This window comes from Aricia agestis, chromosome 11 (genome assembly GCF_905147365.1).
Source record: "Aricia agestis chromosome 11, ilAriAges1.1, whole genome shotgun sequence".
Taxonomy (NCBI): Eukaryota; Metazoa; Arthropoda; class Insecta; order Lepidoptera; family Lycaenidae; genus Aricia; species Aricia agestis.
This window is the reverse complement of record NC_056416.1, coordinates 9518028-9531798: the sequence shown is the minus strand read 5'-3', so window position 1 is coordinate 9531798 and position 13771 is coordinate 9518028. Positions and strand designations below refer to the sequence as shown.

Here is a 13771-nt window from a genome sequence, read left to right as displayed (position 1 = left end):
TATTGGAACATTTCCTATTTAAAATTCATCCATTCAAGTCTGTTAGGGCGAAGGTAGGGGCGAAGTCATTAAAACAGAATATTATTCGATATTTATAATTAATCTATGAAATACAAAAATACTTGATAAATAAGAATGTTAGTCGCCATCGTAGTTTAGCGGCCGGCGTCGCTCATGCCTTTCGGCAGCGCTAGAAGAGAGTTGATGAGATCAGCATTCCGTTTCCAAGTGCGGTATCTTGCGTCGAAGGTTGGATCGTCGTCTAAAATGTTGTTCTGCTCCCCTCGGTATTCGTCAATCATGGCGAGGTATGGTGCGTACTAAAAAGACGAAAAAAAGTTATTACTAATGTCACAGAAAAATTACGATATTAAAGTGCAGAGCTGGGTTAAACTCTGGGTTAAAACTTAAAGAATATGGTATCTCTGTCGTTCTTTGTTTTTATTAAAAAGTTTTTCAAACTTTAACCCCAATCCCTATATATAAATCGACCTTTATGTTTTATGGTAAAGTGGGCTTGTAAGGGTGGTGTGATACCATAATATCCAAGTGCATTTTTATCTCACTAGAAGACTTAATTAGCACCATTATTGGTCTATGTTAGCACTTAAGTACTTAAGTACACTCAGATGACTCAGGTACTACAGGACTTGATAAGCGGAAAGCTAATTACTCCCTTACATCGTTAATTATCTGATATGGCGGGGGTTTTCAAGCGTGCAGTGCCGAGCCCTTATCAGTTATCAAGGACGACGTGGGTGTTTCATACCGAGCTCATAATTAACGTTCAGTAAAACCAATATTATGCTTATAACTTTCGGAAATCATACTAACCTTTTCACGCCCAAATCACTGAACCGATTACGCTGAAATTTTACTCAGCATAATCGGTGCAGCTGTTTGGGTTCGGCTCAACGAAAGAGGTAACAGACAGACAAATGGACGGACAGACTTTCGCATTTATGATATTAGTAGTGGGCCCCGTGCGAATTTCTTCCGCCGGTTCTTCTCGCCGGCTTAGTTCCCGAACCGGTGGTAGGCATCATGTAGACTTTCAGAGAACATTTGCAAAAAATTATTCTGAATAAAAAAAATTGAGTTTGAGTATGGAAGTCTGGGTTTTACATTAAAATTATTATTCTGGGAAAGCTATTGCCAGCTTGGTCGTACGGTTGCTGTTATAAACTGCAGTAGTTAAAGGCATAATGAACGTCTACGTTTTACTATGAGTCTTATTTTCAATCAAAAGCAAGCAAAAAAATTCTTATGTGGATAGCACAATGGCGGTAAGACAATTAAGAACGGATGGTAGTAGGAAATATAAGCACGTTTTTTTTTATTTAGGAGAAACCACCCGTTTGCACTCCTATAGTTATTGTGCGCAGGGAGAACAAAAAATTCGGAATGTAAAAAGTCGATTGTTGGAAGGAATAGAAGGAACTAAGTCAAAGAAATACATTAAATGACCATACCAATAATAATACACACAATCACACATCGACTCATACAAATTACTGTTTCAGTAATTTGTCACTCTGTCCGATTTATTATTTTCTATTCTTAAGGCAGGGATTAATCTCAATCAAAAACGATAACCTTGCACACAACCAAAGACCAAGCGTATACGCATCGCAATAAGATTCATTTTAGCTTAGCATAAAACTGTAACAACTCTGGCGGATCTTCGCTATTTTTCATGTTTTTTTTAAATATCTTTGGAAATAAATATTAAGAAACAAAATTGTTCGGTTAAAGAAGTTTTAATATAGATTTACTAACAATTCATTCAAATAAAATGTATAATTATCCTAGTTAATACTTATATTTCGACGAAATAGAGTTTTTTCAGAGGTGAGTTTGTAAATTAATTACAGCCAAAGTATTACGTTTTATTAAAATGTTTATGGTTTAAGGTATTTTGAATATTGTGCTTTATATCTCATATTTTTTAACACTTCGTTATTATATTGGAACTAGGTAAACCGGGAGTCACGGAATAACAAATTGGGGTTTATCCTCGCCTTAAAAACTTTTCATAAAAGTTGGTACAAACATAATTCCTAAAAAATGTTCTTACCTCCTTGTTAAACGATAATTCGTCGTAGTTCTCCATATTGGGTTCCAAATCTACGGCAGATAACTTGAACGCGTAGCTCGAAGCTAGCAGAGATCCCAGCAAGAGGATGAAAATACTTTTCACGATATTGATCATTCTAAATGAAAACAATATATTTTAATGTATGTATAGGTAAACTTTATAACTAGGTATATTTTTGTTATGGTTAGTTTTAGTAAAGCTAAATCTTTGCAGAAGAAAGTAAGTAATTATAATATTTTACAATGTGTAAAAATAAGGTTGTTTCTATTAAACTAAAATTATTATTGCTTTAAGTAAGTATTAGGTTCGGATAAGTAGTGCCATATACATTTTATATTGCACCGGGACAAACCCTTGTCGGGTTTAACGGTGCCGCTATTTTTTAATTACGATGTTTATGTGTCTTATGTTCAATAAAAATAAAATATTAAGATCATCAAGCTCCTAAATATATTTTTGGAAACAAAAGATTGCTATAAATTCAAGAAAGGAAAAAAATATACTTCCTTCCTAATTTGAATATAGTCGCATATTAAAAAAATATCTTACTTGGCAGATATTGTCTGTCCTATGTCCAGCTGTCTATCCTGTTTTGCATGCGGATGCAAAGTGCGGGACACCGCGGGCTGTCACGGTGCTAAGCTCGGTGGGCGGGGTGGGGACTGGGGGGTAGTCCGGAGTGACATGACACGCTTCATCGGACACGCCCCCGCGATACGTGCACCTGACAGCTAGATAATAAGGCTGTGTTACATATTGTCAGGTACGAAATATTCTTTTAACCCTATGGTAAAATGTTTTTTTTTTTTAATTTTACTCCTTCCATTAAAATTTTTGAATATAAAGACATTTCTAGATATTCTTAGGTTAGACTTGATTTTGGCCGCGACTTCGTTGCATTTGTTTATTAATTCATATTTTCCGGGAGACGAAGTGTTTTGGTGTAACTAACTTCATCGCTATTGGTTCGGCGGTTAAAGCCTAACGAGGTACGTAACAGACAGAAAAACGTTAGATTATTATAATATTAGTAAGGATTTGTTGGGTAGAGATTTTAATCTAATCTACTGAAGCACTTTTACAAAACGCGTTTATGTGAATAGTGCCCTAAATTAATATTTTAGCATTTTGTATTTTTTAAAATGTAAGGTCAAGTTATTAATAGAGATATTTATTTCGAGTATTTCTATTTAAAGACCTAAACTTTTAAAAATATATTATACATTGGCTGTAGGCACTGAATTTCTGACGATCAATAGCTTTACCTAGTGGTAGCATTAGTGCCTTATCGACGTAATGGTTTTGTAATATAATAACCGTGGTCCGTGACGTAGGAAAAAGGCGTGTAAGAGCTGTGTGTAATGACTAATGTGTATGAATCTATATTTTCATTTAAAGCGGGGTTTTCATTATTGAATAAGAACAAGCAGCATATAATTAGGTTTTAATCATCTCGCATTCGTGTAATGTAAGAAATAACAACATGGATGTTTTGGCGCGTGGTGACATTGTACAGCATGACTGGTGAGACATGTTCAATACTCGAGGACGTGATTTGGCTATTATAGTAGTTGAAAAAAAATATAAAAAAATAATATCAATTGATCACTGAGTAAATGTAGCTTAAAGTTAAATAATTATTTACCCAAAGCATGGACACCGCGCGCGGGAGGGTTAGCGCGCGGCGCGGGGCGCATGTCGCCGCGCCAGCCGCATAGTAATTTACTAAGTGTTCATGATTCATTTATTTAAAGGGAAATTTATTCAAAAATTAGGTTCTTACCTAATTTTATTACATCTTATATATTTAAACGAGCAATTCTTGTATATAAATATATAATTGGAATCTCGGAATCGGCTCCAACGATTTTCATGAAATTTAGTATATAGGGGGTTTCGGGGGCGATAAATCGATCTAGCTAGGAATCATTTTTAGAAAATGTCCTTTTCATCGAATACCGAGCAAAGCTCGGTCAAATAGCTAGTAATTATAATGAGAATCGAGTACCGAGTACTCTCCTTAAGTAATAGATCATGTCTCACCAGTCACCAGTCATGCTGTATAATGAGTTCTCACTCACTTATTCCAGCCAATTGTTTCTAAAACACCTCTATCGTGACATTTAACGACATGGCGATGTTAGTTCCACACGGCAAATCAGCCTTGTAAGTTGTAGGTTAAATTAGCACGCGTTTGAATATTGTTGAAGCCACTGTTTCAGCTGCAGTATTTGGTCCCTTACGGCCAGTCGTGCCGTGCCACCAGTACTTGAGTACTGCTCCACACTCGCTTCCCACGAGAACAGGGCCTGGAGATCCTCCGCAGACCCGAATTCTGGGCTGAAAAATCAATGGTTAAGGCAGGTACATACTGGTATATTATAATATTACCCTTGGTTCCTTGCAATCTATAGGTATTTCAAATTTCAGTTTTCAGAGCTGTAATTCGAGGAGTATAGGGGAAAGCCCATTTATTTCATGGTTTTATTTCATCTCACGATTCCCCCTTATTTCCTAATCGATTTAGTAATTAAAGGGGTACTCAAAGAATTGAATCGATTTACCAAATTTTAACATATTCCTGATGAGGCAAGCTCTGCAAGTCGACCCCCAATGCGCTGGCTCTACGTAACGCAGCGCCGACCACATGGTGCGCGCGGCGGAACGGCATCCCCCGCCGGACCAAATAGTGGGCCAAGTCCGTTGCCAACATACCAGGATCCAGGCATTCTAAGGCTCTCTTACTGTCCACCTGTACATGGAAAATTTAAAAACTCTGTTTTATGACTACACACTGTTTGCTGAAGTCTGAACTGGGATAATGCCCTATACGCTGCATAATATCTCTTTTTACCCGCACACGAATTTAACGCGGTCTTTTTCCACAAGTCTGCGTACATAGGAAGCTGTAGCAATGTTTCGTGCGTGAAAGAGACAAGTAGATAAAGTAAGTCGTTGTGACTTTCTTCTGTTGGCGGCATAATAAATAAATTGTTTAATACAATTGCATAAAGAAAATAAAGTGAGAACTTACTTGCATCGTGCTGACAGTCCCTGTGGCTACTTTTAAGCAGTCCGTTAGTCTGTCGTACGATCGAAACAGAATCTCTTTATCTGACTGCAGGTCCTTGTTGTACGTGCTGGGTAACCCTTTGAGCACGCAGCCGAAGGAAAAAGCATCTCCCATGAGGAGTCCCGCCGCTCCGCGTACGAGCTCCAAGCCGTCTGGATTACGCTTTTGGGGCATAAGGCTCGATCCGGTTGAGAATTGATCCGAATGACGTACTATAGCAAACTCTTGGGTACTGTACACGATTAGATCTTCCGCCAATCTGCTGAGATGGATTCCACAAAGTGATGCCCAGTTAAGAAATTCAACTGGAAGAAAGAAAAGGGTTGAATAATCTCAATAGTGTCTGATCGCATTAGAAATGTGTCTATTCAATATTTTAATAGCATGTCGTAGACATTTTAATCCCTTTTGGATTTTACCTATATGGTCTCTAGAAGATACAGCAAACATTGAATTGGGTGTGACACGTTTGAAGCCGAGCTGTTCGGCCAGTCTCTCCCTATTAATTTGTAGCGCACACCCCGCTACCGCGCCGCTACCTAGTGGACATGTCGATAGACGGTCTCTCTGCTCCTCCAACCTTAAAACGTCTTCTCGGAGCATCCACGCATAGCTGTAAAATTAAAATAATGATAATGTCTCTGATTCGTTTAACCGAGTTTAGAGGGTTCCGAAACGATTTTTTAAGGTATTTTTTTTTTAATAAAATAAGCGGGCAAACGAGCAAACGGATCACCTGATGGACTACCGTCGCCCATGGACATTCGCAGCATCAGAAGAGCTGCGGGTGCGTTGCCGGCCGTTTACGAGGGAATACGCTCTCTACTTAAAGGTTTGCAGATTGCATAGGTCCGGAAATACTGCTTGTGACAGTTCGTTCCAGAGTTTTATAGTGCGCGGCAGAAAGTTACGCGAAAATCGCACGGTCGAAGACTGCCATTCATCAAGGTGATGAGGATGGTATATTTTTCGCGTGGATCGATGGCGAGGCACCTTAAAAGAAAATGACTCCACCGCACAGGCTGAGCGCGTTGGAGATGCGTGTAGCTGGGAGCGATTACGTCTATTTCCCGGTCTGCTCGATGCACCAACACCTAGGGAGTAGGTATAAGTTAATAATATCACAATATCTAACTTTTCTATAAATTGTATTTCCCTTACAATGCATTGATTGCTTAAAGTGCTTTCCTTCTTAGATCTTCATCCAGCTTTAAAATTATAGACTAAAGAATACTTAAATCTTAATAATAACAACTATGTACCTTGATTAATTTCAAAACTTCTAGCTGGATTCGTTGTAATGCCGTTGTCATCCATAGTTTTGTGTCGGTTGCAGATTGGTCGTTGCGACTACGTGCCGTGTGCAGACGGAGTGCCGCGTCTCCTGCTATCTGCTGCAGTCTTCTCTCTACTACTGAGTGAATATCTTCCTCCGGGTCTTTCAAACGTTGATTTTGAAGGAGTTCCTCCTCAATATCTTTTTCTACCTAAAATGTTTTACGAAGGTAAGTAGATAAGTGACTAATATTTTTTTCTCAATGAAGCTTTTAACTTTAAAGTACCTGTTCCAGCCCTTTTTGAATGCAGTGGTTATCTTCATTACTCAGATGGCCGCTTATATGGAGTTCATTAGCCCACGCCTTACTGTTGATAATATCTTCTTTATAAAGCCTGCTGTCGACTGCCAAGGAATCATTTAGACGCCTTAAAACTCCTGAAGGCTCCTCATCGAAACAACCACCCCACAATTGGTACCTGTCCTAAAAATTCGAGAAGTTTAATAATAAGTACCGGGATGACCGAGCTTTGCTCGGTATAGCAAACACTCATTGACTTCGTGTTACTTAATAACGCCATCTGCTGGTCGTTAAAACAATTAGTTGCTTACAAAATAGTATTATTATTCGCCAATAGATGTCAGGAAGAGTCATATTTTTCTGTTTATCGGTTATCGATAAAACACGCATAAAAAGATATTTTTGAAAATGATTCCTAGCTAGATCGATTTATCGCCCCCGAAACCCCCTATATACTAAATTTCATGAAAATCGTTGAAGCCGATTCCGAGATTCCAATTACTTACCATGTCGTTGATAATTTCTAACCACCAAAATGTTTCATAGTAATAAAACGTTTCATATTATGGTATGTAAATAAAACTATATTATAGCTATTTTACTAAGTATTTAAGATATTCGCAAGGTTATAACTTATAGGAGAACTGCATAAAAAGTGTCTGTTAAGTTATAAGTACTTACTGCAGCCATAATGTAAAGTTAAAAGTTATCGTACATAAATGAGAACGTTAGTTTAGGAAATCAACGTCTTACGTTGTGTACAATTAATGAACGAGTGTGTGGGAGATTATGTATGAGCCTTTCTTATCAAAAGATCATATAGGTCGTCCGTCGTAGTAAGTTTGTTACATACATACTATAAGTACTTACATCTGTTCGATAAACAATTTTACAAGCTCAATTGATAATAAATAAACTCAAAAGAAAGAGAGGATTTAACTTATAAACAACTTTTATCATGGGTATAATATCATGAAGTGTTAATTTTAACTTTGAAATGTTTTACATCCTGCAGGAATATTTCATACGTATTTGTTCAATTCAACCCACCTACTCGAAAACATTATAATAAGTATTATAAACATAGTAAGAAGATTAATATTCTTTTATTATTTTAATTTTTCTTTGTAAGGATGTACCTACTTAATTGCTCCTTGAATAAGTTTAAGACATTTATTTTCTCATAAGAACTTACACAATTCACTTAATTGAGAAAATATACAATTATTAAATATAAATATAAAAAAAATAAACATCAACGTCATTGTCAGTCATCAGCTGGCGTCAACTTGACATGTTTTGGAAGAAGAAGAAGAAGACCTCGTCGGTACTGTGTTGTTTTGTAATTTGTAAATTAAATGCAAAACTAAATAAAAATTGTAATAAAAGGTGCTGTAACGTTAGTTAATTAATTGTTAGTTAATGTATTTTACGCTGTAATTGTAAAAAAAATCACAAAATGGGAGAAACTACCAGCGATACTGTTAATGAAGATGAAGTTGAGCCACATGTTTTACACTATAGTTTGTTTGATATAACTATTGACCCTGGCTTGAAAGATGACGAGGGAAATGAATTACCGAGACCATTCACAAAAAATCAAATGAGAAGGTGGTTAAAAAAGGTAAGGTGGGAGAACAGAAAGGCGGACAAGCGCGCCAAAGAAAAAGCAAGAGCTAAGGAAAGAAGACGGAAGGCGAAGGAGGAAAATATAGATCTTGGACCCAACAGAAAGGCCCTGAAGAAAATGAAGCTAGAGAAAGTTGCTAGAAACATTGGCATAATCATTGATCTTAGTTTTGATCATCTAATGATAGAAAAAGATAGGTATAAAGTGATAAAGCAAATACTAAGATGTTACTCCATAAACAGGCGATCAGATTCACCATTACAGTTCTATATAACTAGTTTTGGTGAAAAATCTAAGGCTGATATGTCCAGACATAACGGTTATGAAAATTGGGATGTGAGTTAAACTTGAACTATCCATATTATCATGTTATCTTATTTCATTTTAACTCAATAATCAGTCTTTGTATTAAAATATAATCTTACACTATGATATGTAATTCTTTGGATTTTAATATCCTATCCTATTTTATGTTTTTGGTCCTCATTTAAATACAATTTTTTGTATTATTTCTTGTACCCAACATGTTATTTCTTTCTTCCAGATAGAGTTCTGTGATGTGCCTTACCTTAACAAGTTTCCTAAGGAGAAGTTGGTGTACCTAACAAGCGAATCAGAAAATGTGATTGAAAGTTTTGATGAAGATAATTACTACATTATAGGTGGCCTAGTTGATCACAATCAATATAAGGTATAAGCAAATGTTAGTTGTAACTAAATTTATTTATTGTAATTTGATACATAGTAATTAAAAAGTTACAATTCAAATACAAATAAAATTAAGCAAATAATACTGCTGGTGGCATTTGTGGGTTGGATATAATTCACAAAAAATATTAGAAAATGATGTAGTGTTATTGATTTTGTTTAATATTTTGAAGTACATAATGTAAGAGCTTGCAATACATTCACTCTTAAGAAGTGAGCACACTGACCGATTTGCGATGACACCTGGCACGGCCCGTCTCAGTGTGCTCACTCTTTTAATATTCATCCAAGGACATATTATTTCATAAAAGAACTTAACCATTTTATTTTTACTTCAGGGCCTGTGTCACAAGATAGCAGTGGAGCAAGGAATAAGACATGCACAGCTACCTTTAGACAAATATATCAACATGAAAACAAGGAAGGTTCTTACTATTGACCATGGTAGGTTTTTAATATTCGTTTAAAAACAAATGTCCTTTCCAAATATTATTATAAATTCAATCCATGTATCAACATAATATTGTAATTATTAAAAATATTTTTTTTTTCAGTATTTGAAATTGTTCTCCGAGTTGCTGAAGGAATGCCATGGCAAGAGGCCCTGCTGAAGGTGTTACCCCTGCGGAAAGGTGCCCATGTTTATGACTCTAATAGTGATTTAGATATATCCTCACATAGTGACACTGTAGTAAAAGAAAGCTAGTTGATAAAAACATACAAAAATCACAGTTGTTTAACTTACATTGTTAAATATTCAATATTATATTTATAATTCTACTTTTTACAAATAAACAGAAAATATAGTTGTTGGTTTTAACATACAAGTGCCTTTTTTATCCAATGTCAATAAGTATTCAATTTTTTCTATTATTATTCCTAATTCTGCATTATAACTCATCTTTGTAATAAAACCTGTAAAAAATGCATTGTAAATTTATGTGATACAAGCTTTTGTTCGCGGCTTCGCTCGCGTTAAGAAGTATTATTATATGCAAACTTTCATCCCCTATTTGAACCCCTTGGTGTTGGATTTTATCAAAATCCTTTCTTAGCGGATGCTTACGTTATAACATCTACCTGCAAGCCAAATTTCAGCCTGATCCGTCCAATGGTTTGAGCTGTGCGTTGATAGATCACTATGTCAATCAGTTAGTCAGTCACCTTTGAGTTTTATATATATAATATAGTTAATAAGTAGGTTTTATTACAATGAATACAATGTTACTTCACCTTATGATAGTTATAAATTCCCATTTAATATAAATTTGATTTAATGAGGTAGTATAATTATGTTTTAACAGAACATAATTATTTATTGCACCTATTTTAAGTACGTTTTCCTCGGTATTATAACCATAGTATGACATATTTTGTTACTGAATTATGTTATAAACTTGTATTTTTGTAAAAACTCCATGATGAGAGGCGTTACCCTCTCGGGATCGTTCAAATGCAAGTGATGTGTGCCGGGGATGTTGTGCCATTCGAAGTTGGGGTTGGTGCTGGCGATCAGCTCGCGCAGCTCCGTCGAGTACTCATCGGAGGCGTAGGGCGAGTCCCTAGCCTTGATGTACAGCGTGGGACATTTCAACCTGCTGACTAAAACCTTCACGAGGTTCTTATCGTCCGGACAGAACAGTATGTTCTTCAACCTGGGGTCCCTGGATATGTAGAACTTGTTGGGCTCGCTCGGGGACTCCTTGGCGCCCCGTTTCAGGAGGTGCGGGACGCTCTCCTTGGTCACGGAGCCGTTGGTGCCCTTGTGCCAGCGGTCGATGACCTCGCTCATGGCGTAGCACGGCGCCGGGGTGTCGATTCGAGTCTGGGCGATCTCCGTTTTCTGGATGATCTTCGGGAAGTTGGCGACCACGAGATTCAAGTCGTAGTCGTCATAGATGAGACTGTCGATGGCGACGTAGAAGTCCACGTCGTCGGGGAAGGTGCTTGCGAAGCGCATGGCCGCTATTGAGCCCATGGAGTGCCCTAGCAGGGAGATTTTGTCCCAATTAAAGTGCTTTTTGATGTAGTAAACCAAACGAGGTAGATCCCATGGATAATACTGCATTCCTGAAAAATAGAAACGATAAAATTAGCGTAACCGTGTTAAGCTCACTGTGATTTGAATACAAAATTAATCAATTGGACATTCAAGTAAATATTACCATTGTTAGAGGTCAGTGTACTCTAAATTCCGTAACGCATAGAATTACTTATAGCCTGCCAAGAAAGTGAAGAAATTAAAAAGTGGCAACATCGTAGTGTCATCCCTTTTTTCTTAGATTGATTTGAAAGGGATGACACTACGATTCTGCCACTTTTTAATTTCTTCACTTTCTTGACAGGCTATAAAATTCTAAGGAACTATGCGATGTTATTTTGAAGCAGAGATTTACAAAATAATGTGTCTTTATGATTCTTCTGTGTCCCAAAAATGTTGCTGGCTTACTGCTTTTACCCCTCAACTCCCAAGCGGTAACCGGCTACCGCGGAATTTGCACAGCGCATTCACACAAACTAAGCGGCAGCCGGTTATCGCGCTGTTCCATTCGACTAACTAGTTACTAGCGTATATCGCTGACTTACAGACTACATTGCTGAAGTACCAACAAAACTCTTACCTTTAGGGTACCAGGACGACAGGCCGTGTCCCGGGAAGTCGATGGCCAGGATGGGTCGTTTGGCGGCAAGCGCTGGTGCCATCGGGTCCCACGTGCCAGCGTTGTCCTGCCAGCCGTGCAGCGCCAGGATCGGTCGCTCGTTCTCGTTACCCCACAGCTTGGCTGCTATGTGACCGTTCCATCGGGTTGGGATCTTTACTTCTTTTACTGGCACCTAAAATATAATGGTTATAGTCTGGAGTCTTGATTGCAAAGGGATAAATTAATATGGACGACGAGTATTGAAACGGAGTTTTGAAATTTCGATCTATTTTCAGCACGGATGATGGCCATGGACAGCACCAGCGTTGCCAGATTTTTTTTGTGTCAAGTCGGGAATTTTGAACTTTTTGAGTGAAAATAGCGGGATTCTTCCGTAAAAAGCGGGACATAGGAAAATAATGTATAAAATCTAAAGTTTCGAATTTTTATCTTTTTATTTAACTTAAAATTACGTTTAAAGTAGCCATAGAAAATCCACCCCTCTATCCTCCACACTCTTATCGTCGTTACAGACCTACCTTTCTCAGCACGCTGCGCGTACATTCGAGCCAGTACTCTGTGATTCGAGTTATCCCCGAAAAGCGGGACTGAGTCTGTCCCGCGCGAGACATTTCATTATAACTTAAAAATCGGGAAGTCCCGCCTAAATCGGGACGTCTGGCAACGCTGGACAGCACCCTGTGAGTACCTATTCATGTTTTGGCGTTTGTTTACACATTCATCGACGTAAATATGTAGGAAATCGTTTCATTTAAACTAATCACGAACCAAATGGTGAATAGGGGAAAAATAATATAGCTAAAACCAGATAAAAAATAGAAACCAGTAGTAACTATAGCTGCTATCTATAGGCATAAACTATAAAGTACTATTAGCTCTACTAGTTTAGTCATCGCCAGTTAAAGCAGCTACGAGCGTATTAGTTCAAATTAGAACTTACAGCTAAGGGCATCTACATCTTGATAATCTCGCTTCTAAAATATCTTCCCTTTAAAAAATTAAATTTGTGTAAGGCTACGAATAATAAAAAGGTTTGATCTTTTGAAATGTAGAGCATAAACATTTTAATTAAGCATATTTAATTTTCATTAGAACGAAACAAAAATATCTAACAAATGTATACGTAGGTCTTAATATTAAATAATTACATGTATCTAACTACGTAATGTAAAGATGTATTATAATCTGAGTTTGTAACGAATTAAGTAATCTTAAATACTCTATAATGTAGAGTATGATTACAAGGTTAACGTTAAATCTACTCAATACCGTAATATTTTCATTGATTAATTTCCTCGTGAAAACTATCGAATGCTGTAAAATACTTACATTGGCAGTGTGTAAATTTCTGCGGACTCCAATGCCAGCTGATTTATTAAGCGAAGAAGAAAAAACCTTGCTTGTATTTAATACAACAGACACAAACATTTTCCTAGACATATTTCATCACTTTTTGCATAAAATTGTAGAGCAAAAACCTAATATCACAATTATTAAGAATATTTGAATTTTCGTTTATTATAAAAAAAGTTTGACAGAATCAAATTAAAATAAAGGTATTTTCGCGCAAAATTTTTGAGGTTAACTCTGGTTAACTCAACATTACCTAATGCAAGCGTGCGCCGCGGTTGACTAGAGTAGCAAGGGCAGGTGACGTCACAGTGACGTCATGTAGAGCAAAGTAGAGCTCGGCTTTACCAGACTTTGGACGGAAATTAATTCTGTAGGCATGACTAAACAAAATGTTAGCTATTTATATTCATAGTTGATAATCTCTCTAAATTATCTGTTTTTATCTTGCCAAAATGTATTTTGGACTTTGCATTTAGCATATAGGTTCAATTGATAGATATTCTTGGAAAAGTTCTGAGTGAGTAATCGATACTAATATTATAAATGCGAAAGTATCTGTCTGTCTGTCTGTCTGTCTCGCTTTCACGCCAAAACTACTGAACCGATTGCAATGAAATTTTGTACACAGTTATTCTAGAGTCTGAGAAAGGACATAGGCTACATTTTGAT

General features: G+C 36.9%; 4 protein-coding genes across 6 annotated transcripts; 1 reads left to right on the top strand and 3 right to left on the bottom strand.

The window, feature by feature from the left end:
- Window positions 1–81: 81 nt before the first annotated feature.
- LOC121731493 (pigment-dispersing hormone peptides-like) lies at window positions 82–2761 on the bottom strand. The gene is made up of 3 exons (XM_042120925.1): window positions 2648–2761; window positions 2078–2213; window positions 82–320 (listed from the first exon to the last, which is right to left on the bottom strand). The coding sequence occupies exons 2-3, from the start codon at window positions 2210–2212 to the stop codon at window positions 156–158; spliced, it is 300 nt and encodes a 99-aa protein (XP_041976859.1). The 5' UTR covers window position 2213; window positions 2648–2761; the 3' UTR covers window positions 82–155.
- A 45-nt stretch (window positions 2762–2806) lies between these two features.
- LOC121731491 (argininosuccinate lyase) lies at window positions 2807–7515 on the bottom strand. Of its 3 annotated transcripts, XR_006036245.1 has the most exons (9): window positions 7430–7505; window positions 6734–6931; window positions 6434–6658; window positions 6165–6265; window positions 5591–5784; window positions 5133–5476; window positions 4663–4850; window positions 4180–4438; window positions 2807–2829 (listed from the first exon to the last, which is right to left on the bottom strand). XR_006036245.1 is itself a non-coding variant. In XM_042120923.1 (8 exons), the coding sequence occupies exons 1-8, from the start codon at window positions 7436–7438 to the stop codon at window positions 4282–4284; spliced, it is 1416 nt and encodes a 471-aa protein (XP_041976857.1). In that variant the 5' UTR covers window positions 7439–7515; the 3' UTR covers window positions 4130–4281. The 3 variants fall into 3 exon arrangements, 2 of the variants coding, with proteins under 2 accessions (XP_041976857.1, XP_041976858.1); XM_042120923.1 differs by lacking the exon at window positions 2807–2829 and having other exon boundaries at window positions 4130–4438; window positions 7430–7515; XM_042120924.1 differs by lacking the exons at window positions 2807–2829; window positions 7430–7505 and adding an exon at window positions 7255–7407 and having other exon boundaries at window positions 4130–4438.
- Window positions 7516–8093: 578 nt separating this feature from the next.
- On the top strand, window positions 8094–9827 carry LOC121731984 (tRNA methyltransferase 10 homolog A). Its single transcript, XM_042121698.1, has 4 exons — window positions 8094–8714; window positions 8923–9069; window positions 9425–9530; window positions 9641–9827. The coding sequence occupies exons 1-4, from the start codon at window positions 8208–8210 to the stop codon at window positions 9790–9792; spliced, it is 912 nt and encodes a 303-aa protein (XP_041977632.1). The 5' UTR covers window positions 8094–8207; the 3' UTR covers window positions 9793–9827.
- A 410-nt stretch (window positions 9828–10237) lies between these two features.
- On the bottom strand, window positions 10238–13382 carry LOC121731709 (probable serine hydrolase). Its single transcript, XM_042121290.1, has 3 exons — window positions 13079–13382; window positions 11708–11921; window positions 10238–11156 (listed from the first exon to the last, which is right to left on the bottom strand). The coding sequence occupies exons 1-3, from the start codon at window positions 13187–13189 to the stop codon at window positions 10471–10473; spliced, it is 1011 nt and encodes a 336-aa protein (XP_041977224.1). The 5' UTR covers window positions 13190–13382; the 3' UTR covers window positions 10238–10470.
- Window positions 13383–13771: the final 389 nt, after the last annotated feature.

Bases quoted from the DNA above. Each gene is read 5' to 3' on its own strand.
- LOC121731493 (XM_042120925.1), bottom strand. From the start codon at position 2,212: ATGATCAATATCGTGAAAAGTATTTTCATCCTCTTGCTGGGATCTCTG. The intron at 321-2,077 runs GTAAGAACATTT...TCGTCTTTTTAG, and splicing joins AATTATCGTTTAACAAGGAG to TACGCACCATACCTCGCCAT.
- LOC121731491 (XM_042120923.1), bottom strand. The intron at 6,266-6,433 runs GTACATAGTTGT...CCTACTCCCTAG, and splicing joins AAGTTTTGAAATTAATCAAG to GTGTTGGTGCATCGAGCAGA. The intron at 5,477-5,590 runs GTAAAATCCAAA...TCTTTCTTCCAG, and splicing joins ATCTTCTAGAGACCATATAG to TTGAATTTCTTAACTGGGCA.
- LOC121731984 (XM_042121698.1), top strand. From the start codon at position 8,208: ATGGGAGAAACTACCAGCGATACTGTTAATGAAGATGAAGTTGAGCCA. The intron at 8,715-8,922 runs GTGAGTTAAACT...TCTTTCTTCCAG, and splicing joins ACGGTTATGAAAATTGGGAT to ATAGAGTTCTGTGATGTGCC. The intron at 9,070-9,424 runs GTATAAGCAAAT...TTTTTACTTCAG, and splicing joins TTGATCACAATCAATATAAG to GGCCTGTGTCACAAGATAGC.
- LOC121731709 (XM_042121290.1), bottom strand. From the start codon at position 13,189: ATGTCTAGGAAAATGTTTGTGTCTGTTGTATTAAATACAAGCAAGGTT. The intron at 11,922-13,078 runs GTAAGTATTTTA...ATTATATTTTAG, and splicing joins GAAATTTACACACTGCCAAT to GTGCCAGTAAAAGAAGTAAA. The intron at 11,157-11,707 runs GTAAGAGTTTTG...TCTATTTTTCAG, and splicing joins GTCGTCCTGGTACCCTAAAG to GAATGCAGTATTATCCATGG.